The sequence below is a fragment of the Corapipo altera genome, unplaced genomic scaffold (genome assembly GCF_003945725.1).
Source record: "Corapipo altera isolate COAL_440 unplaced genomic scaffold, ASM394572v1 316, whole genome shotgun sequence".
NCBI lineage: Eukaryota > Metazoa > Chordata > Aves > Passeriformes > Pipridae > Corapipo > Corapipo altera.
Window position 1 is genome coordinate 893390 of NW_020884974.1, and position 27850 is coordinate 921239.

Here is a 27850-nt window from a genome sequence, read left to right on the forward strand (position 1 = left end):
TTTGAAGGACCTTTCCTTAATAGACAGGCTTAGAAGTATCATCTTACTGAAAACTTCAGTCTCAGGATGTTGCTCAGGACACTTCAAAATATCTGTAGGCTTGGCAAAACTGTTCAGATGTCCTTAATATGAGGCAACTTCCTGAACCCACCTTGTTCCTGTGCACAAAATTCTGGAGATCATCTTCTGGCCATTTGAAGTTGTGAAGTTGGGAAGTTTTCAGATAAAATTTGCAGAGAGAAAAATATCTTAAAAGTGTTTTCAGTGAATACCATTGTTGTACCATTACAACACCTCTCCCTCAACAGTCAGAAAAAAATGCTAAAATTGAAAATGGGAGATCCTTTTTTCTGGAAGGAGCGTGGCCATCCTCACTGAACTGAAACCCTCTGGAAAGCTGTAGCTTAGGGAATACAACTTGTACCATGTTGACTGTGAATGTGTGCTGTGATCAGAAGGTCTTGCTGCACCAGGCTTCACACAAACACACAGCTGCCTTTGCCTGGCAGCCTTTATTTTATTGACTGTGTTGGTCAGCTGATTAGCACTCAGATACTAATTGCTCCAGCTCATTTGACTGTCCTGTTGCTTCTGCAATGTCAGGTCTTACTCATTTGGGGACCAGATGCATAAGGGGACCAGCACCATACAGTGTCCTAATTCCATACTGGATATTTTGAGACTATAACCTTTTTTAAAGACAATTCAATCACAAATAAATGCTTCTGGTACAGCCACAGCACTCGTTCTTAGATTTCTGAGTGCTTCATCTGAGCTCCATGGAAGTGAGGGACATGTAGGCACACCCCCCCCCGAAAACCCAGTTTCGGGGGTGCCACACCAAATATCACAGTGAGTTTCTAAGGAGAAGATTTTCCTTCTTAAATGCAAACTCTGGCTGAGGTCCTTAAAGGGAAGGTTTTATGCTGTTCATAGTTTCAGCAGCTCATTTTATTAAGTAGATCTTGCTGCAGTGTTTGAAAACTGAAGCAAAGCAGGTGAGTGAGGACATTGCAACATAGGGCTGAAGTGCATGAACATCTTCCAGAATTATGCTGGACTCTGGGCCTTTTCAACTGACAGAGGACAGGTTTAAATTGTGTATTAGGAAGAAATTCTTGGCTGTGGGGGTGGGGAGGCCCTGGCACAGGTTGCCCAGAGAAGCTGTGGCTGCCCCTGGATCCCTGGAAGTGTCCAAGGCCAGGTTGGACGGGGCTTGGAGCAACCTGGGCTAGTGGAAGGTGTCCCTGCCTGTGGCAGGGGTGTTGGAACTGAGTGGTCTTTAAGGTCCCTTCCAACCCAAACCATTCTGTGATTCTGTGATTCTCTCTTTCTGGGCTTTTTTGAACAATTTGTTGATAGCCTTCTTCTTAACTAAGTAAACATGGGTCAGTCCTAAACATGTGTTTCAGGATGTGAGAGAGAAGAATAGAACCAAACCCTACTTTGGTGTTATGTTCATGTGGGAAATGTAATAAAATCATGTATGTTATCCAGGTTTATGAGGTATTTGTGTAACTCTGAGAACACCCTTGGTAAGTTAATAATTTACTATTTTATTACCATACAGAAGCAACAGAGTTTTAAAAAAAATCAAAACAAAACCAAACCCCACCCTCAGGTTTTGTGTAGTTATGTGTTCATGATTAATGTGTGCAAAGAAAGTGTTTTCTATGTGAATTAAAACTGTGTTTTCACCTTTTGTGTATAGAAGTGGCTCATCTTTGTAGCCCTTGGAAAAGGTACTACTTTTGCAGAAGAAAGGAGGAAACTGCTCTGAACTACGGGTTTGCTCTGAGCAAAACAAGCTCTTCATCCTACTCCAACAAGGAAATATATAGAGAGGTATATAAAGAATACAAACAGAGCAGTCCCAGGCATGGTAATGAACCAGGTCCAGAGTCCATCCAGGGAGGGCACCAGGGGACAAGGCTGCAGACAGGGAGAGAAGAGATGGGGCAGAAGGGACCTACAGCATGGGTGGGGGTCCCTCTAGGAGATGGGACCAGAGGCAGGACTAGAGACAGGCAGACCTACTCTGGCAAGGACTGAAGGCCCAAGTGTCAGCCAAAACAAAGCTCCTGGATCCGTGGGCAGAAGATGCAGGTGGGGTTTCATGGGACTGGTCGTGACCTCTTAGTGCACTCAGGGCTCTGACAGCATCTATCCACTAACTGTGACCTTTATGTAATGATGGTGGTTGAACTAGCTTTCCCTTCCCCTACTCCTTCCCCTTTTTCTCCCTTGCGAGTGGAGAAACACTGATCTGATGGTCCCTAGGGGAGAGATCTGAGTCCATGGAAAGGTTCCCGTAGGCCGCAAGAAGGTACCTTGCCACTTTGAACAAGATTGGTTTTCTAACTTCCCTGATCCTGCAGGGAAGAAAACCAGTTCAGAAGTGATGGGAGAGTAGCTTTTTAGGATACCTGGGTGCTGGAAACGTGCTTAGTTGTAAATCGTTTCAGGGCAGTAAAACAGCAGTGGTAGAAGACATTCCTTGGTGCATGTTTAGAGTTTTTCCTTTGGAGAAAAAAACCCAGGAAGACCCCAAATGAGATGACTTTCCCAAGTGGATAACAGACCTTTGCCATAGAAAAGTTGCTGAGGTTTTCCTGCCTGAGAGTTGGACTTTAAGCAGAGCACGTATCCATAAATTACATAGACAGCCCTCAGACTCTGTAGTTACCTTCTTCTGGTGGTTAATCTTCTTCCAATGTGTTTACAGCCCCTTGTCACGGTATTAGATGAGGGAATTATTCTGCAGAGTCTTTCTCCTTAATGTAAGGGAAGTGGTTTTGTACAGATCTTTGCAGTGCTCTCCGGGTTTCCAGGCTGGTGTCTGCTGGGTTTGGTGTGATACACACACAGTCAGCGCCTCACCCTCAGTGGGGATTTACAGTATAAAAAGAGAGGGTGAACCAAGGTGGAGAAATAGTTGTTACCCCCACTTTGGGAGCAGAAATTAATCCCAGGCAGGTCTTAACTTCCTTGTTTCTTATTTTCATGTGAGCTTTCACCTTTTGCAATCTGCCCTCTGGTGTCTGAGCACCCGAAGGAGTTTGACCTGTGGTTTGGGGGCTCTGAGGGCACCCCTGAGTCTCTGCAAGCAGCTGATATGTGAACAGAGTTAATGTGCTGTTATTCTTGGGAGTGACCTTTCCTACAAGCTTAGCTTGATGGAGAGTAAAGTCTGAGCTAAACACAAATAAAGTGCATGGGGTGTGCATTTCACAATTGCATTAGTGGGCTATAAATAGGGCCATACATCTGCCTTTGGTGCTGGCTAGAAAGGAGCCAGGATGTATTTTCTGGCAGCCCTGGTGCTTAAGGAAATCCGTTTATTTTATGGTACAGACACACTTACTTTTTTGCTTAAAAATCCTCGGTGTTCGTTGCCTACCCGTAGGTGTAAAAGAGGAAGAATGATGGTAAAAATGCCATATACTTTCAATTATTGCAGTGTTTTTGACGTTTTCCAAGTGTTTTATTACTGGGCCACAAAGTTGAAAAAAGCCCAGCAAAAATCCAAAGCCAAAGCCTGAAATTTGTCCAGGAAAACGTCACTCTGGGGGATAAATCTCCAATTCCCCAGGTAAGCCTTGTGGAGCTACACAGATATGTATTCATTGCAGCAACACAGAGCTGTAATTTTATAGTAGGAATATCTGCTGGAATAAATACCTGTTAAGTGCAAGGAAAAGGTACCTGACCAATAAATACTTGTGTACCTTCACATGTGCAGCCAAAGGTGCCTTTACAGGTTAGAAGCAAATGTAGAAGGCATTTTTCCGTTAGGTAATTCTCCAAAACACTGTCCCATGATGGGTGTTTTAAATAAATCTTACAACCAAGTGTCATGTTGTCCCTGGCCCAAGTCCCAAGATTGCTGATGCTCTCTGTCTTGAGCTAGAACCGGAAAAAGATTGTAAAAAAATGGGGAAAAATTGGAAATGTGAAGATTTCTGCCTCATGGACTTGTAAAAAACAAAGCCTGGCTTCTGCTGAGAGAGTGTAATCGTGCCCTGCCACGTGCCTCTTCTTCTTACTTGTGTGAGGGGGGGTTCTGGCAGAAAGGATCAGGTTTAGGGTGCTCTTAAATGATATATTTCCTTTTTGCTCTTGTAGAGGGAGCGCTGCAAGGGGCTGTTCAGGTGACAGAGGTGCAGAGCACTCCATGTGCTCTGGTACCGAGGAGGAGCACCAGGTCACCTTTGTTTCAGGATTTATGGTTTCAGGAATGATCTTGATCTGTTCAATGGGAAAAAAAAGGGGATGTAAGGTTGGGGTTTTTTTGTCATGGAAGTCTTCTAAATTGTATTAATGGTTCTATTTATTAAAATTACCTGCATTTTGTCCCCTGTATTTTGTTGTCACGGCCCCAAGGCTGCCAGAGCTCCAGGAGTGTTTGGACAACGCTCTCAGGCACAGGGTGGGATTGTTGGAGTGTCTGTACAGGGCCAAGGGTTGGACTGGATGATCCTGATGGGTCCCTTCCAACTCAGCATATTCTGTCATTCCATGATGTATTGGATTTCTACCTGTAGGAACTGGGTACATCTTGAGATCTTTTTAGGCTGAAAGTCTAATAACAAGTGCTCTAAGCACACATTTCTTATTTTGATTTTTCTTTTAGCTATTATTAAAAACTGCCTTTTCTCACCCATTAATATCTGGCTTTCGTTTAAAAATTGCTGCACAAAGGGAAGGGGAGAAGGCATGGAAAATCACTGGCTTTTTAAAATTTCCTTTTCTTTTCCACTGGTGATTTTTACACTTCCTTTTCTTCACACGTGCACCATTTAAATGTGCATGTTGACGTGTAAGTGGCTTTGATGGTCGCGCGCAGCCGGCAGCGAACAGGGGTGAGATCCTGGAATCCCACGAGCAGGTTCTGTTGGTGGTGGCAGTGGGGGCAAGAGAGGAGGTCGTTCACAACCGGCTGCATGGTGCAGAGAACTGGGAGATGATTTGTCGCTTGGCATATATGGCAAATGGAGATGTTAAACCAGACATCTCCTGCGACTGGACGGGGCTGGTCCCTCGCTGCTCCGGTTCTGGGAATTCCTTAGGGTGTTCCCATCACTGCGCATCACTGCCTCAACAAAACCCCTCTGTGGGTGGCACATGTTTGCCTTTTGGGATTTCGGTAAAGCTTCTGCAACATGGATGCTGCTGAGGGAAGTAGGCATTTCTAGAGATAACAAATTAACTCTGGGCATTGTAACCAGAGTAAAATATTAATCTTCCCGATAGGTTAATTTTGGAACTGTTTGGATGGTCTGTAAGGAAAGTAATGTAATTAACTTTTGTATCTTTTGCATCTGGAAATATGTGCTGTATTTTTATAAATCAAGTTTTCATTAGGTCCTCCCCTCCCCTCCTGGTTTAAAGGAATACTGGCAGTGAGGAGACATTTGTGCTCATCATGGATCTGCAGTACGTTACTGTCCTGGATAATTACTGTGTCCCTTTCATAATGCAATTAATAAAAATGAAATATCTGTTGATTTGCAAATATACTTTGAGGTACATGAGCAGTGAAAATTTGGTAGACTAATAGAAGAAAGCTACTATGCCAGAAAGGATATAAAAATCCATTTCAAGTACTAGTTTGCAAGGCAACAATTTCATTTAATAGTAGACTGATTGAGAGTGGCATTGCTTGTTAAGTAAAGAGGAATTGGCTTTTTTATTGACAAGGAAACTGAAGACGCCTCATCCTGTATGTGCAGTAATAGGATATGTGTAATTTTGAGGGTGTGGAGTAGTAATGACTTATTTTCCAGAGAACTCTTGGGGTGGCTCAGTGTGGCACAGGTTTTTGTTCCTGGAGCAATTGATGGATACATTAGTGGGGCTGTAAGGAGCAGAACCTCCATTGCTGCATGAGGAGTGCTCAGAGATGCTCAGTTAGGGTTTTTTTTGTGGAATCTGAATAGTCTCTGTCAGGTTCAGTGCTAAAATGATAACTGTTCTGCAGTGGAGTACAGAGACAGATGCTGGCTGGGGCAGCAGAGACTGAGAGTTTCATTATAACATTGAAAAATCTGAAGAGACTTAAATATTTTGTGCTTGGTGGTTTTTTTCAGCTTTCCAAGGGATAGTTTAAAAACAGAGCAGTGAAATGGAGTTAAAATAGCCTTTCCAACCTGGCCATGCTGTGCCGTGTTCAAGGTGCAGGGAGGCCCTTCCTGCTACCCTGTCATGGGGGGGGGGGATGTTGGGGCATCCAGAAACCTACCTGGTGTCTTCATATGAACAGCAGTATTTTCAAGGCACAGATCCTTTGTTTTCCTCCTGACTGTTCCTTTAATTAATCTCTCTGCTGCTTGTTTCCTCTCCTGCTTTCATTTCTCAATTCGATCTTTTTAGTGGGCTAGATAATTGCATTTACTGAGTATCCTTCCTGCCAAGCATCGTGGCTGTAATCTCCTCCACCTGAGAAATGGTTTCCTTTGAACAACCTGGCATCTGCCTCAAAGTTATGTGTTAATTAAATAAAAAAAAGTTAAAAAAAGTGTGTCTGTATGTATATACATACATATATATATGTGAATTATAGAGTTGCAGCAAGCAAAAGTCTGGGTAGCTGAAAGATAGTTATGAATGCACACCACCAGCACTGTTTTTTGGCTTTGTAATTGCAGAGGAGTGCACAGAAGTCTTTAATTATATGATCACATGGCTGTTTTTTTCATACTGTCTTATATATGCTGTTTCCTCAGATCCTAAATACGAAGACAGTACAAGCAAGGCAGAAATTGTGTGTTTAGCGGTAACTGGATTGTAGGATGTTTATGCTGCATTTTTAATTCTTCTCCTGAGATAATGAAATGGCCTCTGAGGTTGTGGTACATTCCCCCACGCTTGAACCAGGTGCTGCAGCATGTCCTGGCCAGATGGGTTCACTGGGGGACTTGGCCAGAGGGTCCCTGACCTTGTCAGGAGCTGTGAGGGAGTGGAGCAGCAGCAGAGTGCTGTCTCCCTTCATGGGGTTCAGGGGAGTTTAAGATTTCCAATCCTCCTCCTACCACATACAGTCACACCCATGTGCCCCCTTCTCCCCAAAAATGGTTTTACAAGTGGTTTTGGGTACTCAGTGTCTTCCTCTTGTTTGTGCGTCTTTCTATACTTCTCATTGCATAAAGAGAAGTGTGTAACCCTGAGGAGCATGGAGGAAGTCTGAGCTAGAGCAGGAAAAATCTTAGGTGGTATCCTGACTGGAAAACTCTTTTCCATCCTTGGTCTGCAGACCTGTGTGCATATGAAGCAGAAATCTTAATGGAAAAATTATTTCCCACAAAACAACTATTGCTTGCACATCAGTGTGTATACTATAAAGTCATAGAGTGGCCTGGGTTGGAAGAGACCTTAAACACCATCCAGTTCCACCCCCTGCCATGGGCAAGGACAACTTCTACTACACCAGGTTACTCCAAGCCCCATCCAACCTGGCCTTGGACACTTCCAGGGATCCAGGGGCAGCCACAACTTCTCTGGGCAACCTGTGCCAGGGCCTCCCCACCCTCACAGGGAAGGTTTCCTTCCCAGTATCCCATCTAACCCTGCCCAGTGGCAGTGGGAAGCCATTCTCCCTTGTCCTGTTCCTCCATATCCTTGCAAACAGTCTCTCTCCATCTTTCCTGTAAGTTCCTTTCAGTCCCTGAAGGCCACAATCAGGTCACCCCAAAGCTTCTCTCTTCCAGGCTGAACAATCCCAGTTCTCTCAGCCTTTCCTCCCAGCAGAGCTGCTCCATCCCTCTGCTCATCTTGGTGCCTCCCCTGGACTCTCTCCAGCAGCTCCATGTCCCTCCTGTGCTGTTCCCCAGGGCTGGAGCAGCTCTGCAGGGGGGTCTCACCTGGGGGGCAGAGGGGCAGAATCACCTCCCTCAGTGTGCTGATCACATTCTATAGATGTGTTGGTTTGTTTTTCCCAGCCAAAGTACTCCTCTGACCGACCTGCCACTAAGGTAGACACAGCAGTGGGCCTGTGCCCCTGGGGCAAGGTTAGTTAACACAAGCCTTTATGCTTAATGTGATAAACAACTGATGCACAACTCTGGTTTCCACAGTTCCTGCAGTATATGACAGTCTAAAATGTAGAGCAGCCTTGGGAACTTTTTGGTCAAGAAGAAACCAAATAGAAGAAGGAACCAAGTAATGACCTCCTTGATTCAGCTGCACATGTCCTGATGTGTCAGCTGATGTTCAGTGGTGTGTCTCTGCAAGGGAGCTAAATTATGGCTTCGTCATGGTTTACCACTTTTAGACTGGGGGGAAAGAAATCAGAAAACCCAAGATAAATAAACTGAGGTGCCCAATGAGCAGCAGCATCGTGGGGGTTGGAGCGTCAGGCTGGGCCTTTCACGGGTCAGGACAGAGATACCCACAGCAGGGAGAACTGCAAGCAGTTTGCAGCACCAGGAGCTTCTGACAGCACCAATGAAGGGTGGGTTCATATGGCAATATGAGGTTTGGTGCTTCTGCAGCAGCCAAGATCAAAATGATGTTTTCTGTCAGACCTGTCGGCCTCGAGGGAAACGCTGCTGAAAGCTGTCATGATTTGGGCCTGCAAAGGGGTAGTTTGATAAAGTAGAAGGGAATTTGTTAAAATTTTTCAGGTAGACATCACCGTTGAGGGAGTTAATGTTTCAGGAAGAGCTGGATATGCCATGGGGCTGCTTGATAGCTTAGAAAAGAGTTATCCCTGTCTTGCCGAGCTTTAGGGCAAGTGTCCCTCCAATTCTGCAGAAATCCTCCATGTAGGCTCTGACTTTCGTTACACTGAATGTCTCAATCTTTTTCCTCCCAAAAATAACCCTAGCAGTCACATCTGCCGTGTGCAGCAGCAGTCGTTGGCGTTCCTTGGGCACATGTTAGGATTGTGTAGGAAGAAGAAAAAATACTTGAGAGTGGTCTTTCCAGATGTGCTGCCATCTGTGTAGTCTGTTGATTTTTAAAGAGTTTTTCTGCCAGATGATTTATATTTTATTGGCAGAATTGGTGTGTTGTTTGTGCACCTATTCTCTGTTTAATATCTAGTGGTGTCCAGTGCCTCAGCTCCCAGCAGTGGCTGTATTTTTAGATTGGATTAAGGTAAAATAACTTGACTCGGGAAATCTGAATGAGCATTTTCAGATAATACTTTGAGAAAAATGGGTTGGCTTATTTCCTAAGTTGTTTTTATTACTCTATTCATGGTTCTGAAAACAACGTGATCACTGGGATCTAGAATTGCCTGTGAATTGATAGCTTTGGGGGTTGCTGACAGAGGAAGACAATGGGCTGCTCTCCCAGTGCTGGTTGATCTCCGATGAAATTTCACTCCCAACTCACATCCAGTGGATCGGAAACCCACCCCCACAGCTGTGAATCTCTGCAATTAAGTTAGAATTGAAACATCCATGTAGGATCAAAGGAACATGTACGTGCTGCTTTCTTTGAGTGCTTGAAGCTGCAGCTAAGAAGATAACTCAGATGTCCTCCATTTCTTAGTGTTTAGCTTGAGAAATATTAATTTACACGATTTTTGCAGCTACTTTCTCTAACTGTTGACTTTTGTGGGGATATTTGGCATAGCTTCTGCTGGTATCTATGCAGTTGATACACATACAGTAACAATTCTGGAATAAATTGAGTAGCTCATCTCACCTGAGGACTGAGGCACTCAAGGCTGAGGACTCAGGCGATGGAAACTGCAGCTACCCAAGCAATCTGATTCTGCTCCTTGACTATCCTTGTGGTTAAAGAGTTTATTTTTTTCCCTGATGTCTGACCCGGCTCTTTCTATTTGTTGTGTCCTCCCAGTGTAGCCATGGAGATCAGAGTACTCCTCCTTCACAGTGGCACTGGAGATGAGCTCCAGGAGAGTGGCCTCCAGCTCTGGGGGCCCAGCACAGGAAGGACATGGACCTGTTGGAGCGGGTCCAGAGGAGGCACTAAGGGCCTGAGTGACAGGACAAGGCTTCCCACTGCCACAGGGCAGGGTTAGATGGGATATTGGGAAGGAATCCTTCCCTGTGAGGGTGGGGAGGCCTTGGCACAGGTTGCCCAGAGAAGCTGTGGCTGCCCCTGGATCCCTGGAAGTGTCCAAGGCCAGGTTGGATGGGGCTTGGAGCAACCTGGGCTGGTGGAAGGTGTCCCTGCCCATGGCAGGGGATGGAACGAGAGGAGCTTTGAAGTCCCTTCCAACCCAAACCATTTTGTAATTTTATGATGTTTGGCATGTTTGGTGCTCAGCATCCAAGTGGCTCACCTGCTGTTATATGTTTCAGTTAAATTGCATCAAAATGTCTTATGGTTTTTAACAAATATTTTTAGAAAGAGCAATTCAGTCCTTTATCTAAAGATAGCTTCTAGCTTTCAAGTCTTTGGGAGAGGAGAGCACGTGAAACTTTGATCCGTGGCACTCACAGCACTAGGAGTACTTTCTGCACCTGGCAGAAATAAGTATGGTACAGAGGAAGTTGTTAGACAGAAAGTTCATATTTCACAGAACAGAAATGTGTCTTATTATGCACAAAGGATAAATCTTGGCATGTCCTGTTATCACAGGAAGGCAAGAGTGACTACAGAAAGATACGAAGCACAGGAAAATGAAGGTGTGTTTCAAAACTTTCTTCTTGGCATTGTGACTGAAGTACCACTTTCACCTCCTGCCTGATACTTGATACCTCACTAAAAATAGAGAAGAGAGGCTCACCCATCATCCCTGTTGATGACAGCAGAGCCAAATCTGTTTGTCCTTAGGTGTCTGAAATGGGAATGCAAAATAAATCAACATTTTGTTTATTTATTTATTTAAAGGCTAGATTTTTTTACAAAAGATCTCTCCAAGACTCACAGTGAGTTCAGTTATATTTGATGAAGTTATGCTTTTTTCAGGTGGCATTTTTTTTCAAACTGAGACAGAATTAGTGTCATTACTGATGTTTCTGTGGTAATGGCACTTACAGCCATGGCTGGAAGTACTGAAGAAGTTTTTCTCATAAGAACAACCACAGTTCCACCCCCCCCTTCAGTAATTGTTTCAATATTATAAGTTGATATGCTCATTTATCACTGAAATCATTATTAATGAGTGCTGGTTTTCTTTGTCACATTGCCATGGCAACCGGGTGACATGTTTGGGTGGAATTATCTGTTTCCAGATGGAGATCTTCATTCATAAGATTTGCCTGCTGAGAATTTTTGCAGCATATTCAACTTCAAAATTCTTCCTCCCTTGCCTTTCCCCAGAGTTTGGAGCTAGAGGCGTTCCTGCTCTCTGCTTTACATCCTGGGATTTTGTGGTGGGTGTTATGCTCACAGTATTTCTGTCTTTTATTTGTGCTTCATTTATGTTGTTTTTCTTTTGATTTAACTGAGTTGCTTTGCTTCAACTCAGGATTTGCTGTGCCAGTGCTGTAAACCCATTCCTCCCCCATATGAGTTATTGGAAAGCTTCTCTTTTTATATAATATACCACACAATAGAAGACAGGACTTGATTTTTACTTTTACTCCTGAAAGGACCATAAAGATGTATTTCTCTTTATATGTGACATACCACACTGAGTTATAGTGTCATAATTTTTTTATCATATTCACTACTTGATTTTTAGTTCTGTCTAAGAAATAAGCAAGATGTTTCACTTTTTTTTTTTTTAATATATATAAAACTGTATTAAGGAAAAAGATAGAGCAAGATAAATGTGCACAGAATTTTGTATAATATCCTTTATTCCAAGCTTCTTACAGTTTTAAGGGTCTTGTTAACTGCCAGACTTAATTAGGTCCTACTGGATCTCAATCAGCATTTTAGGATTTCTCTGGGTTCATTTCTGATCACTCAGACCAAAATACCTCAAAATGTTGTGTTTCCTTTAGTAGAAATCAAAAGATAAAAATCAAAAGGTGATTTTTATCATCCTTTACTTCTTCAACTGCAGATCACTCTTACTTTATTGAGCAAAAGCCAGTTAGCAGTTTTTTGCAAATATCTTAAGGAAAGGCAGTAAAGGCCCATTCATCCAACTTGTCTTAAATACAATTTTCATATTCACCTGATGCCTTTAATGACCATGACTTCAAGTCTGCCTGTTGCTTAAACATCCATTCTTTCACGCTTCCACTTCTTTCATCCTGACAGGAACTTTAGAACAAGAACAATCTCTTAAATATTTCAGAATCTGTAGTTTCTGAACACCTTGTCTTATGCATATCATATCTGTAGAAGATAAATATGGTCTTCACCTAGTCAAAAAAAGTCTATATGGTTGTGTCCTCCCAATAATAACCTAATACAGCAAGACCTGTCTTCTACAAATAATTATTTGAATTTAATTGCTGTATTTAGTATATTTTTAATAATGAATGTTGCCTTATCTGTGAATAAGTTGTTACACCAACCAGGTGTCCACACTGCCACCTTCTCCTCCTTTGCACCCTCTGGTTCCTCTTTGAAAGTAAAATCATACTTATTTATACCTACTTCCAACAATACTAACAAATGTTACCAACGTATTGTATTTGTGCTCCCTGTATTAAGGAAAATGGTTTGCCTGGGATAGGGAATCACAAGAGCTTATGAGTAATAATGTTGCTTCAAACTTGGTGTCTCTGATCCGTTTGCTTTGTCTGTCTGTGTATCTGATAAAACAGTTGTTCATGGCTCAGTTAACCAAAATTAGGTTGATCACTGGCTTTCCACAGGCCAGAGCTGCATTTGCCTTTTTGTGAGCTATTGCTTCGTGCACTTCTTGCTGGGAATACGTGGGACTGATGGAGCTGATAAACTGCCTGGCACTCCTGGCTGTTAATCAGTCCTTTAGGCACTGAAGCCTCTTCCTTAGTGTGCCTCATCCCAGGAGATAGTCTTGGCCTTTAAGGCAGATCCTCAGCTTCAGATTATGTCAAAATTATATTGGTTTTTGAGGTCCAAATAGAGATTTCTTCTGCTTGAACACATGCTGTGTATTAGAGCCATGACATTTATATTAATTTTGTAAGACACTGCCTATTACAAGACTGATTCTACTAACATCTGCAGAAGCAGGGGTCTTCTACTCTGACCTCCTGATTTTTTTTAAATCTGTATCCACAGAATCACAGAATGGTTTGGGTTGGAAGGCACCTTAAAGCTCATCCAGTCCCACCCCCTGCCCTGGGCAAGGACAACTTCCACCAGCCCAGGTTGCTCCAAGCCCCGTCCAACCTGGCCTTGGACACTTCCAGGGATCCAGGGGCAGCCGCAGCTTCTCTGGGCAACCTGTGCCAGGGCCTCCCCACCCTCACAGGGAACAGTTTCTCCCCAGTATCCCCCCTAACCCTGCCCTCTGGCAGTCGGAAGCCATCTCCTGAGGGGAAAGTGGATTTCTCCAAAGTAAGACTTGCTGTTTGGTGTGGTGTGTTCAACTTGCCCCAAAAATGTAGTGAAAAATGACTGATTTAGTTTTGGAAACTTTCTTGCTGCTGCACTGAGCTTGAATTATCCAGGTATCTGCATTCCTACAGTTTGTAGGATGGAGGGAAGAGTAATGCCAACTGCGCTACAGATAACTGAGTAGTTACTATATTCATAAGTAAGTATTAAACTTTACTAACACTCTTGTGAAAATCACATAAGAAATCTTTGCAAAGTTCCTTGCCACCATTTTAGGGCTACTTGGCACATCTGACAAATGATGCAGCATTTGAAGGATCTGTGCCCATGTTCAACGTGAATTTAAGATTGCATTTTTGAGGGACTTTGTTGATGATGATCTCTAAAAACTCTCCAGCTGTATTCAAATTTCACATATAAATCTGATTATACCAGTTATCAGTCATGGGCTCATCAGTGCCCTGATTGACTTGCTGCAAGAGATGGTGTTTTTCAGGGAAGCATCCCTCACATACAGTCCCCACAGGGCTGCCATGCAGTCGGTGTTCAAGCACAATTAATCTCTTGGAATAAGCAGGAGACACATTCCAGAGGTTATTTTTGCCGCTGAACATCAGGACCTCCATCCCTTCCTCGTTTTTCACTGGGCTGGGTGGAACGTGCCTCCCTCTTTCAGTTACCATGGACTGGTTGAAGGTTCTGCAAACTTCCTTTGTGCTATTTTCTCCTGCTCATCTGTTTTCCCATTCCAATCCGTACGTGCCACCGTGGGAGTTTTATGCCTTTTCTGCATGTGGGTTTTATTGCTAATCACAGCAGAGATCACTGGAGCTGGGAGCAAAATGGAAGTTAGATAATTGCAGTCAATCAAGTACTTCTAACTCCCAGGCTTTATTGTGTTCAGCCCTTTTGGGTTTATGAATTGTCACCTCCACACTGGCTAAATTGCACTGAAAAAAAAAGAAAAAAACCCTCAGAGTTGTTGTTCACATTTACCCATCTAATAATATTGCCTTAAATTCTTCCATCTGTTTTGAGATTTTGCATCTGAGATGCTGCTATTTGATAAAACCACAGTTTTATTTAAACCATATAATAAAAAGCCCCCATATAGATATGGACTAAACCAAATGCAAAACCATGTCGTATTTTTAAAATTGGATTATTTTTCTAACAGTCTTATTTTTAAAATAAACCTTTTAAAAATAAGCCTTACTTTTCAAAATAAGGGTTATTTAACTCACAGATTCTGGGGTTCACAGTTTCCAGAAAACAACTTTCCTTTAAAATACTGTTGATTACTTTTCTAGCAATGTGATAACCCAGAAGAATCCATTTGTGTTCTGTTTTTCTCTCATCAAGTGAGAGAAATTGCTTGAGAACACACACAAAAAAGAGGGAATTTTGTGTGGTTTCTTTTAATTTGCTGAGGTTTTGCCTTTTATCCCAGTGTACTGTGTCTCATTTCACTTTGTATTAATATTTGCCACTTTTGTGGGATAAAGTTTCTCTTCTGCATCATACGTCCTGGCTGAAGGAGTGTGGGTGCAAAACTCTGGGTGTTTTTTCCAATAGATTCATGTGCTACAAGGCAAAAAGAGACTGAGAAAAGGCAGTGTTGGTACTACAGGCACTGGATTGTCAGGCTGGAGAGAAGAATCACATCTCCCCAAATCCAGTCTTGTCCTACCAAAGAAAAAAATTTCTTTATTGAAGCTTCCTGTGGGACAGAAAATATTTCCATGCTGGAGCTGGGAATTTATTATTTGATGACTTGAAATGCCAAGCTGATAAATATTAAGGGCAAAGCAAGAATCTTCCTTTTTTTTCTTACTTATTTTCAGGCTGGATTTCTGTCTGGGTAATATTCATATTCAGGAAAAAATGGTTGCTGGGGGGAAACGGGAAGAGGAAGATGGTTGGCATGGGGCCTTCTCTCCAGAAATCATTCTGTGACTGTGCATTGTGTCCTCAGGAAAAACAAAATTAAAAGAAAAAATAAAAGCAGTGGAGTTTGGTGTGAGTTGTTTTTACCAACTTTTAACTTAAATTTTCAGTACCCTCCATCAGCTTTACTTTTCAAAGGAGTCTTTTTTAAATGCAAGGAATATCTGTGAGTAGACTCCTCTCTGTGGTAACTGCTGGTTGCCCACTGAGAATAAAAATCCAGGGAGGATGCAGGAGCAAAGAACTTGTTTGCACTGAACATATTATACAGAAAACTAGGGTTTTGGGAGAGAGTACACACCAAACATCCCTGTTTTGTGGTGCCATGGCTATACTAGACCAGGAATCTACTGAACAACTTCTGGAAACTAGTACTGAAAATTCTTACTGAAGCTTCAGTCAGGAGAATCTCCCTTGGTATCAGTCATGTTTAAGCCTTTAAAACTATATACATGTAATTTTTAGTTGCTTTGCTTAACTAGGGTCTTTTCTAGTCAGCTCTTTTGGGTTTAGTTTGATTTCTGTCCCAGCTGCTGAACTACACTGGTTCAAAAAAATTTTTTTTTTCTTTTTTTTGTTTTTTCTTGGTGCTCAGATGAGTATAGGATCAAACCAGTGGAAGAGGTCAAATACATGAAAAATGGGGGAGAAGATGATCAGAAAATAGCAGCCAGGAACCAAGAAAACTTGGTAAGGATTGAACTTATCACTTATCTAATGACATAATGTGGCTCTGCTTTTGTCCTGAAATATGCAACGTGCAGCACCTTCAAACCCCGGCTCGCGCGCGGCAACGGGATCTGCTCCAGAATGTCCCAGCTCCCTGCAAAGCTCTCATAGAAGGTGCAAAACGTGGCTTTTCCCTGCTTGTCTTTCTGAATTAGGCTCTACTTGATCTTGGAGTGAGTGCTTCCACAGTCACACTCCCTCCCCTCCTCTGCAGATCTGAACAAACGCTTTATTTTGGAATGTGTGTGTCTGTGGTGGTAAACCAGCAGTGCACTGCCGTTAAGAAAATGACCTACTTATGGAGATATTATCTACTTATGTAGATAGTAAGCCATTACTGCTGGTTTTCCATATTTTAAAATTCACGGGGAAGGCAGTTGGGACTGGAAGAAACCAATATATTCATAACACAGCAGTCACAATAAAACATGGTGTGTGTTACTTCTGCCCTGATTTGAGCACTCGTAGTTCCACTTACGGGAAGGCAATCACAGGTGAAGTCTTAGGACTACTTGAAATCATAGGATGCTGTTAAAGCAGCTTAAAAATCACAGTTGAGTCACTTCTGGCATTTCTGAGAAGTCATTTCTCCTCTTCTAAAGCTGAAGGAACGTAGGTTTTGTAATTGGCTGGCTGGGGCTTTGCCCAGTTGAAATATTCCAAGACATCCCACAATTCTCATAGTTGGATGCAAAATTTCACATCTGGTTCCACTCATTCATTGCAGATTTTCTTCACATAGGATTGTTGGTTTCCCCCCCTCCATCAGTAGGACCAGAAGGGGAACATCATCATCAGCCTTCAGTGGAACCGTAACCATGATCACCAGCTGAGGATTTGCCTTTTGCCAGCATTGTACAAAAACCCACTGTTTGGGTTTTTTTTCTTTTCCTGGAGATGTAAGTGATCTCCAGGCAATTGGATACTTCACATTTCCTCTTCTAGACTCACACACTTGTGTTACACCACTCCACGTGGATTCCTGCAGGAAACAGAGTTTATTTTGCTGTCCTAACCCCATTGCTCAAGCAGCGATTGAGCAGCAGGTGACACAATTTCTTCTTCAGTCTCCAGATTAGGTATTTGCCACCTGAAGTTTTGCATTGCTAATGCTCCAGTGGACAGTGCAGCTTCAGTTTGTAGCAGGATTTAGGGTGGGTCTTTTTTTTTTTTTTTAGAGCCTCAGAAACATTGCTGACAATATCCCCTTTTCCAGCAGCATCCCCAGTGAATCCAACTTTATTGCCAGCATAAGCACATTTGTTTTGAACTGGAAGAAGTGTGACTGCAGGAAGTTTTTGCTCATTTTAGACACCTCAATGTGTTGTTGGTAAATGGAAAAAAAAAGGAAAAATGAACACAATTAACTCAATCCTCATTTTCTGGGGGGGGAAGGAAAAAAATCTAGCAGGTTTTTAGGTGGGATACCAGGAAAAGGTTCTTCCCCCAGAGGGTGGTTGGGCACTGACCAGGCTCCCCAGGGCAGTGGGCACAGCCCCAAGGCTACCAGAGCTCCAGGAGGGTTTGGACAATGCTCTGAGGGACAGGGTGGGATTGTTGGAATGTCTGTGCAGGGCCAGGAGTGGGACTGGATGATCCCTGTGGGTCCCTTCCAGTTCAGGATATTCAGTCTAGATTTTAGACTAGCCTTCAGCTGCAGTTAAATTAGAGTATTTGCAGAAGGTAACATGCCACTTGAAGGACAGCAAGGAAAGGTTCAGGAAAGCTCAGGTCTGCTGAGGTGACACAACGGCTGAAGTTGTACTCAAAACTATCTCAAGATATTTTACACTTTGGTTAGTTCCTGCTGTCTTGTAGCACCTAAGCGTTAGCCTGGTTAAATTTAGGAAGAGCCATTTCTACAGCACAGTGCTTCATGTTTTATTATTGATGGGTCATGTTTTGTGGGAGCAGTGGGTTTGTTGGAAAATGGAACTTAATATGGATTTTGGGGGCTGGTATAGCTCTTCTCTCTCATGCTTATCAGAAGGAAAATAAAAGACAATAACACAAATCTTCAGTCAGGATGTATATACTTTAAAACAAAAACTGTCTTGCACACCAAAAAGGCTTTATTTTCCTTTTCCTCATCTTACTATAAGGAGATTACCTTGTCTGTAATATATGCAGCTTTTTAATCCTGGGAATTGTCAAGTCTTCGTCACTCCTGGATTTTTTTAAATAGGTTTCACTGTTCAAGTTGTCCTTAGTAAACATGTTTTAGTTCAGTGCTTAGAGGATGGGTTAAGCTACCCATCACTCAGGCTTTAATTTTCTGAACGGGTGAAAAGTTGGCAAGTGCTTACATAATCCTGGCTTCTCATCAGCCATTTCCAGGCAACAGAAATTTTAGGAACAAGGAAAGGCGGTGGGAGAATCGACCAGCCCTTTTTCCCCTTTTCTTGTTTCTTAATCCCACATTTCTTTATTGTCACAGGGCTGCAAATTGACATCCTTTGCAGAAACACGGCCCAGATGAGATGTATAACCTCAATGTCTTTATAGTCTGTGCCTGGGAACTGCTCTGCTGTGGGTTATCTTACCCCTGATACTGGTGTTTGAATTATGTTCTTCAGATGCCGTTGAATTTTTTGATCCCATTATCATCTCTGTTACTTTTTTGAAGTATTTTGAAGTCTTACTTAAAAAAAAAAAAATCTCAGCTCGAGTGAAAATAAAACCTCTTCCTTTACAACTTAGGGACTCTTCGATGTGGTGCCATCTCTGCCTTTGGTGTTGCAATATTTCTGAGTCAGGGGAAAAAACATCAAATAAGTAAGATACAGAGAATAGGAGGATGTGGCAGTCACCAGGGAAATTGTCATTGGGGTCTTATGGTCAGAGTCCCAGGCTTTTATTCTGCTTAAGGAGAGAATTGGAGAAGGGCTGGTACAAGCGTGGGAATCCGTGGGAGAGATGAGGCTCTGTCAGTGAATCACCAGCTTCTCAGCTCCAGCCTGAGACTTAAGCAGAGCTCAAAACTTGAGCAAGTCTGACATTGTAAAGCAGAAATATTCCCAAGATGCACTGACAACAGGAATGGCTGTGCTAGAGCTGCGTGCCAGGTGAAGCAGAAGATGCTCCATGGGAAGACATTTTCTGGCAGAATCAAAGGCCTCCTTGAATTAAAACGTAGGCTCTTGACAAGGGGATAAAAAAGAAAATAAGAAAGGATAAAAAAGTCAAGCTTGTTTCAGACTCTGTCAAAGTCACTTGTTTTCCTGCCTGCCTTTATATCCATGATTCACTTCTTTACTCAGTTTGTTTCTCCAGTTCTCCACTTGCTGTTGGGATCAGTCCTGTCCTGGTTTCATTCTTGGTACCTCTGACACCTTCCTGAGCATCTCCACCCTCAAAATGAAGACAGACATGTTGCACTCGAGCTGACAGTCCCACATCCTGCTGATGGGATTAGGATGTAGCAGGATTAAGTGCTGTAGGGTTGGGGTTACGCTGGATGCTGTCACTCTGCACCACGTGCTGTGATAGCTGCTCAGCTAAACCAGAGACATTTGGAGTCAGACCTCTGAAGAACTGGTAGATAGATGGAAGAAAGAAGTAATTTGTACTATATAAATTTTTAAATAACAAGTGGTGGGACATATATATATATATATCTGTAAGAATATATGGAAGGTGTGCTAATTTTCATATGAGACGTGATGATGCCTAGAAGGTTCTGTGTCTGTTATTATTCCTGGAGGTAAATGAGCAACTGTGATGGTTATTTGTGAGCTCAGAAGCAGAAGGGCTGGCTGGGATGGTTTATTGGGTTCCTGGGTTTTGTCTCCATGCATACCTTGGTGCCAGTGTGCCACATGAGGTGATGAACCCCCCTATGTTAAAAGTAAACCTCAACTCTCTGTGGATCCACAGCAGCTCTGCAAAACCCCACTGGGGCAGAAGGGATCTCTCCTGCATTTCCCCATTTTTTTTGGGTGACTATGTGTTGTTTAAGGGGTTTATGATAAGCCTTCTCCAAAACAAAGGGAGTTTTACCAACATTGAGTTTGCCACTCAGCAGCTCTGGATGAGATTTTTTGGCCCTAAACAGTAGCAAAGGGTATTGATGGCTGATCATGTTTCGCATACCCTTGGAAAGCTAAAATGATAAAATTCAGGCGGTATGAAGATTTTAAAAGGTAAAATCCATTCCGAAACCTACCTACTGTAAGGAGGTGTGACCAGAATAAATAACACATTTCCCCATTTTTAATGATCTATTCATTTTTTGTTTGGAAAGGACTGTTTGTCTCTACGCCACCACGTTAAATATACACAGTACAATTACATAACAGCCTATTTAACATTCATAATAGGACAAATTTAATTGTCCTCATTTCCATACTCTCACAGCACTCAGGGCTTTCCATTGTAAAATTTGACTGCCAGAAGAGGTAAAATGAGAAGGTGTGTCGTATTCCTGCAGCTTAGCATTGCTTTGGCAAACTTGATGAGCTGTATCAGTTTTGCTCCAAATGAAGCTGTAATAGTACAGATTTCCCTGAAAATATCAAATCCCTAAAGCTGCATTTCTTTTGCATTAGGTGGCTATCTTCATATTTATTGCAGTTCAGGGTTTGGATGTTTTTATAACTTTTATTCACCTTTTTCTGGGCTGCATTGGTACAAAAGGCCACATATTGGGTTTTTGTGCTTTGCTATCCAAACCCCCAAAACAATTAGCTGTAATCCTCCGTTTCATCCTGAAGCTCCATAGTGAAATTGCATGTTAGAGCTTGAGATGAATTCCTGCTGGAGCTGGGAGAAAATTGCCTCTCTGTTGCTCTTGCTCTCTCTCACTCCACCTTTAATAACAATGTTTTGCCTTTTGTTTTCCCCAATAAGTACAAATTTCCACTCCACTTACCTGCAAATGCAATTTTTGTCAGCCTTGTGTGTGCTGTTATTTCCTGACTCTCTCCTGAGCTGCTTAGCCCGGCTGCTGTTCTCCATTTCTCACTCAGCTCTGTTATACTTGGTATTGCAAACCCTCCTCCTCCGTGGCTCTGTATTCAACACCAGTTATCATTTTCTGCAGTGATATGTTAAAAGTAGACAGTAATATCTAATAGATAAAGTGTGTGAAATTAGAAACCTGGCAGAAAATGCAGACTGAAACACCTTAATAACTATATAAAATGTAATATGTGAAAGGGAATATCCCTATTTAAATATATATATTACAGTATGCAGAATGCATATTATAGATACATCAATCATAAATATTTCTGATGTGCAATGGAAAGGCTGGCATATGCCTGAATTCCACATCAGTTTAGGAAAACACCTTTTTAATTCTATTGCCAAGCTGCCCAATCTAGTTGCTAAAAAAATATGAAGAAATAAACCAACTAAAAGAAATTAGGGTGGCCACCACTAAATTTATTGGGGGTATTTGTGGTGTTTTCCTTTCTGTAGCCCATAAGGGCAAATTTAAACATGGAAATATAATTAATTTGGGACTTCAAGGTGCTTAAAACCAGTGCTGCTTCCTATTGCTAGGTAAGCTCTGAATTGCTGTGTTTTGAATGTGTAATTCTATATTTATCACAGCACTGTTGTAGTACATTGATGAAGAGCTTTGTAAAAATGAAAATTATTACATATTAATGTATACTCCAGTACTAAGAATCCAGGGTCGAGTTTCCTAGTTATTTATTTTAAACCATTTTGCAGTGATGGTGTTTCAGAACAGACCATTTCAGGATCAGACTTCCTCATGCTCTGCTTTGTAAAGGGAAAGAAACCAGAAATGCCCAAGCCCGCAAGCCTTTAGAAAGAAGGGGGATTCTTGGGTTTTGTCTGCCCTGAAGAATTTGTGCCTGTTAAATCCTGTGTTGACCCCATGATTCCTTTCACTGCTGTATGCAACATGATCCAGGAGCCCCTGTCCCACCCCAGCAGGGGGTCAGCCCCAGGTACGAGCACTGAGACAACTTCATCACGTGCATTACCCAGTCAGAGATTGATATCTAGAAATTTTCTATGTATAAAATATAGGCCATTATTTTCTCTGCCTCTTGCCCTCTTGCCCCCCTATTTTCCCTCCTGTTTTCAGATCATAGAATCACAGACTGGTTTGGGTTGGAAGGGACCTTAAAGGCCATCTCATTCCCACCCCCTGCCATGGGCAGGGACACCTTCCACTAGCCCAGGTTGCTCCAAGCCCCGTCCAACCTGGCCTTGGACACTTTCAGGGATCCAGGGGCAGCCACAGCTTCTCTGGGCAACCTGTGCCAGGGCCTCCCCACCCTCACAGGGAGGAATTTTATCCCAGTGCCCCACCTAACCCTGCCCTGTGGCAGTGGGAAGCAATTCCCAGTTGTCCTTTCACTCCAGGCTCTTGCCCAAAGTCTCTCTCCAGCTTTTAGAGCCCCTTTAGGCACTGGAATACCAGTACACATAGATGTTAAGATCTGTATATAGAAGATATAAAGCCTCAGCTCAACAAAATACTTGAAGATGTTGTTGGTTCTTATGCTGGAATCCAGGCAGGGAGTAAAATACAAAAACATGGAAAATTACAGCTTGGGTCACTCCGTGAGGGGAAAAAGAAATCCAGCACCATTTTCTTTGGTTCCTGGGGCATAAGAGTGATAAAAGGACAACGTGAGCATCACCAGGTGAGCGTGGAGGTGGGATAATGTGCAGGAGGTCCCTGTGCCACCCACCCGTGGCAGCTCCTGCACTGCAGAAGAGAGCAGGGAAGGGAGGGCTCCAAAGCCAGGCTGCTCCCCCACACGTTTTCCCACAAGGACAGGCTGGATGCTTTGCCTGGATGCTGTGTCAGCCAAATCCCAGGGCCCCGAGGGAGCTCTGGGGGAACAGGTCCCACGGGTTCCTTGTGGAGCTGCTCCCCATCTGAGCTCCACTGCCTTCAGTTCAAGAAAGAAACCACAGAACTAAAGCCGCAGAATAAGTGAGTAAATGAAAGCCAGGGATTAAAATCTGAGAGTAACTCGGTGGAGGAGCGATGAGAGCAATGTCAAACTCCTTCTGCTCAAGATGGCAGGGTTCCCATTAGGATAAATGAAGCAGATCCCACAGGCAGGTGGGGGAGCTGGGACACCCCTGAACCCCCTGCCCTGGGCACCTGCAAGGGCCAAGGTGTCGTTTCCTCCTGGCAGAGCTGCTCGGAGCAGCCGAGAGGGCAGAGGGACAGAGAGGGCAGAGCAGATGGTGTGTCCCACTTGGTGAGGATGCATTCCAGATCCATGTAGGACAACATTTTTATAATATTCTGGATGTCCCAGGTTGCCCAGAGAAGCTGTGGCTGCCCCTGGATCCCTGGAAGTGTCCAAGGCCAGGTTGGACGGGGCTTGGAGCAACCTGGGCTGGTGGAAGGTGTCCCTGCCCATGGCAGGGGGTGGCACTGGAGGATCTTTAATGTGCCTTCCAACCCAAATCATTGTAGGATTCTAAGGGGAATTTTGCTTTTTACTTTTATAAGATGATATCTAAGAAATTCCCCTGGGAATATATAGTATTTTCCTCCAGTCTTCATTGATAGTGTCAGGATTGGCACTTTTTATGGTGTGTATCATCCCAGATTCCCTTTCCCAGAGAAATGAAAATTATAAAATCATTCTCTGGTTTCTTTTTTCCCCCAGAGTCTGATATCCTAAATGAATGCTGCCCTATATGCTGTCACTACTAAGTAATTACAGCATTTCAGTCTTCATAAACCAATCTTTCCAGTGTTTTTTGGAAGAAATGCATTTGCAGCTGAAATAGAAGTGCAAGGAAAGGACATTGTTACCAGAGCCAGTTATTTTAAATGCTGTGCAATTAGGTGATTTCCATATTGCCCCGTTCATTTCAAATTTGCAGTGATATTCTTCAAAGAATGGTTTCTCATAATGAATTTATGACAGTTTTAGCTCATTCCACTTACGGGTCACTGCATATTATATAGACATCAAAGTAAATGATTGCACTATTAATATTCTTTTTCTTCTGGATTCTATTAAAATGCTTCTGGTGAAGAAGTATTCATTTTTTCTCTATTTCATTATGAAAATCTAAAAGATAAGTGAATACTATGAATAAATATTTTTAGCAAGTCAGAAAATAATATAAAAATTTTGGTCCTCCAGCTTCATTTCTTCAGACCAGACTTCGTTTCCTTCTTCCCCCTTTGTTGAATAAACCTTCACAGTGCCCTATGGAGAGGTAGAGTGATATGATTTATCAGGCTCTTGATGAATGTGACTTTTAAGTAGAAAGCCTAAAAAATATATAATTATATTTGTTTCTAAGCATATTAAAATGACGGTGTCCAGAAGCAACATATAATTGCAGTGTTGATGGTGGAAAAATGTAGTAATGAAGGTCTGATGGGCAGGAGCCCAGGGCAGCTCTCAGGAACGTGTTTTCAGGACCAGTTTACATCGTTGGTGTGAAGAGTTCTTCTAAAACCTGCAGAGATGTTCCCATCTTATGGAAGCAGGTCATTTTCCATAAGAATTGTGTTTTTCCCATGCCTGTATCATTTTAACGGGAGAGTTTGTGCCTGGGATTTTTTCCCCCTCTTTGGGCTGATGCTGTTTAGGAGGAGGATGGACACAGAGCTCTGCATCTCCACACTTGAGGAACTGAAGCTTTAAGAAAGATGAGCTGTAGGATTTTGCAAGCTGTCACCAGGAGAAGCTCTCTGTATCCTCTGTTTTGGTACTTGCTATTCAGCAATTGCCTCGTAGGTGTTAATTATTAATTCTGCTCTTCTGGAACAGAGGGTAAGGGGAGATACAGGCAGAAGTGAACATGCAGAAATACCTAAAATCATCAGAAGGCACTGATAGAGGCTAGAGCTGGTGAATCCAGGCAGCTATGCTGACTGCTGGGAGTCCCAGTCTGGAACAGCACTGGCCAAACCAGTGAGCTGTGCTCTGCTGTCCTCCTGCCTTGTCACAGCAGCCAAGTAGCAGTTCAGTCTTTCATCTGTTCACATTTAATTATAGGTATTATATGGGTCTGCTCAAGCTTTCTTTTCAGGGACAGGATCTCTGCTCTTTGGGGACCAGGGACAGGACCTGAGGGAACGGCTGGAGCTGTGTCAGGGCAGGCTCAGGTTGGATCTCAGGCAAAGGTTCTTCCCCCACAGGGTAGTTGGCACTGACCAGGCTCCTCAGGGCAGTGGGCACAGCCCCAAGGCTGCCAGAGCTCCAGGAGGGTTTGGATGATCCTCTGGGGCACAGGGGGGGACTCTTGGGGATGGGCCTGTGCAGGGCTGAGGGTTGGACTGGATGATCCTTGTGGGGCCCTTCCAACTCTGCATATTCCGGGATTCTGCAGTTTCAGAGTGTTGAAGTGCACAGAGTTATAACAAGCAAATTTATCTGTAGATATTTCATTAGATATTTAACCATGCAGCCTTAATGATCTCTGAGTTTTAGTCTGAATATGCTATTGCACCTGGAAAAGAGAGGTGAGGTGCCATTTTAGACCTCAAACCGATACAGATGTGGTGCTTAGAGACACGGTTTAGTGGTGGCCTTGGCAGTGTCAGGTTAGTGGTTGGACTTGATGATATTAGAGGGTTTTTCCAACCTTTATGGTTCTATGAATGTATTAATTTTCATTACTTGAAGCTGAGGCGAAGCCCTCAGAGGGGTGGGGCATTCAGGATTGGTTTCAGGCAAATCCTTCATACAGTCAGTGCATTTTGGCTGTACCCTGTTTATACTGCAGTAATTTTTTTCAGTGAAAGTGTTTCATTTTGTGAACTTCCCTAACTAATGTCTTCAAAGAAGAAAATGGGAAAATGAGCAGAAGCACTACAGGGAGAGGTAAGAAGAGATTCAGAGGGTTCTCCTGAACCCTGAACTTCCCTGCTTGCCACGAACAGCGCGTGATAGCAGCATGTTGCATCATCTAGAGTTGTCATTGCTTGAAAACCAGAGTTTTCTGACTTATTTTTTCAAATGAACATTTTCAGCTTTGAATTTGCCACTAGTCTCTTAAAAGCCCTGTTGCTCCTCTGTTCTGGGATTAGAAAAGCAGAAGCTCCCAGTCCATTTAGTACCATTATTGTTTTGAACTACTTGGATTTTGTCTCCTTTTGTTACACAGACAATACCATTTTTTCCACTGTCCAATCTGTATGAGACTTTCTTCATTACCTAAATTATTTTTAGCATGTTTTTTCCCTGTTCATCTTGGTTATTTAGTAAGAAATGTTAAAAAATACTTCTACAAGCAGCATACACTAGAACATCCAAGAGTGAGGAATACTCCCAGGAATAAAAATTGTAGCAGGAAAGCACTAACCAACCTTCAGATAGACAGTGTCTGTTGTACTGAATGAGGACAAAATGTTATTTTCCTGTTTCAATAGTCACTGTTTTTGTTAGATTTTCCACCTGTTAGGCAATTGTGTACTCACATCATTTATTGAGCAGGAACATTTTCCACTGCTGCAGTCGTTGTTTTGTGTTTGCTTGCTCGATATTTTGATTGTGTTTCATTACAATATGTGACCAAAGTTGGTAAATGTTTCAAATTTGCCACGGAGAAAATGCTGATGTTTTTGCACAGAATTATTTGAATCCATGGTGAACATTTTTAAGTGGATTTTTTTTTTTTTTAATTCTTCCAGGGAAGTGAGGGGTCTCAGCAGGGCCTGGGCTACCCAGGTCTGTATCAGCTTAGGCTTTTGGGGATTTGAGGGCACATGGGGGCAGAAGGCATCCTGATTTAATGGTGTCTTCTCTAGAGAAAGGGAGGGAGAATGGAGATGGCTGCTGGGGAAGCTCATTAACAGGCTCCTTTAGCTCTTTAGCCTTAATTGCTGCATGCTCAGGGTGACAGGCCTGGCAGATCCGGGTCTCCTCAAGACCTGACGTGACCTTGGAAGGCGCTTCCCGTTTGCTCTCCGGCTGCCGCGCGTTTTGGGACTGTTGGGAAGGTCACGGCATCCCTTTGCCTACGTCCCTCCACCTTGCCAAGGGTGACTGGGGTGGCCACCACAGAGGTCTCCAAGATGCTGTGAAGCCATGGGATGCTCCTCAGGGAGGAGGTGAGTGAACCAAGAGAGGGGGATTTATTCCTGGTGGAGGATTAAAGCAGGATCGTGTGACCTCTGCGCACGGACTGGCAACGTCCCTGGTGATCTTGGGGTGTTTGAGGTGTCCTGTACAACCCCCCCAAAAAAGGAGCTAGACTGCCTCCAGCTGAACTAGAAATGCTTCAGCCACCTCCAAGGACAAAACAATGAGTGTAGCTGCCCATCTGCACTATGTATTCTTACACCAGGGCTGGAAGGGCTCAGTCTCATCTTTTTTTTACTATAATTTAGCTTTTTGGCTTCAGTTGTTCCCCTTTGATTTTGTGGATAGCCAAGATGAGCTGCTCTGCAGGCAGCTGAGAGACTCAAGGGTGTGTTGTAATGGATTTCTGCGTTTCAACTGGTGGAAAGAGGAGGAGAAAATTGGATTGGGAGAAGGGGAATCAATATAAGGATTATAACCTGCAAGGGTTCAGGATTTTTTTAAGTGAAAAGAAAAAGTCAGGGAGGGAAAAAAACCTCTATGAAAATAAATTTATGCCTGTAAATGCAAGCACTTTGATATTCTGAAAAAGCTGAGCAGATAATTCAGGCTCTTGTGTATACAGAGTTTGGAATTACATGTAGATGTGTTACAAAATAAATCTCCTGCATACATGAATAATTTTTAATGTGAAGCACTAGTTTACGCAGATACCAAAGTAATACTGAACTAAGTTAGTATGCAGCTTTATGTTTGTTCTCACTGGGAAGAAAACCCTTTCTTAGGCTTTAAATTGTTTGTTCCTTGCTCCTGCAAGAAGC

The 27850-nt window shown here is 43.0% G+C and overlaps 1 protein-coding gene across 2 annotated transcripts in view; it reads left to right on the plus strand.

The window, feature by feature from the left end:
• The window catches only part of CUNH1orf21 (chromosome unknown C1orf21 homolog), a 116183-nt gene that overhangs the window by 54260 nt on the left and 34073 nt on the right, over positions 1 to 27850 (plus strand). For both annotated transcript variants that reach the window (XM_027665265.1, XM_027665266.1), the window contains exon 3: positions 15905 to 15999. In XM_027665265.1, coding sequence (XP_027521066.1) covers positions 15905 to 15999 — 95 coding nt within the window. The remainder of the gene's footprint in view (positions 1 to 15904; positions 16000 to 27850) is intronic.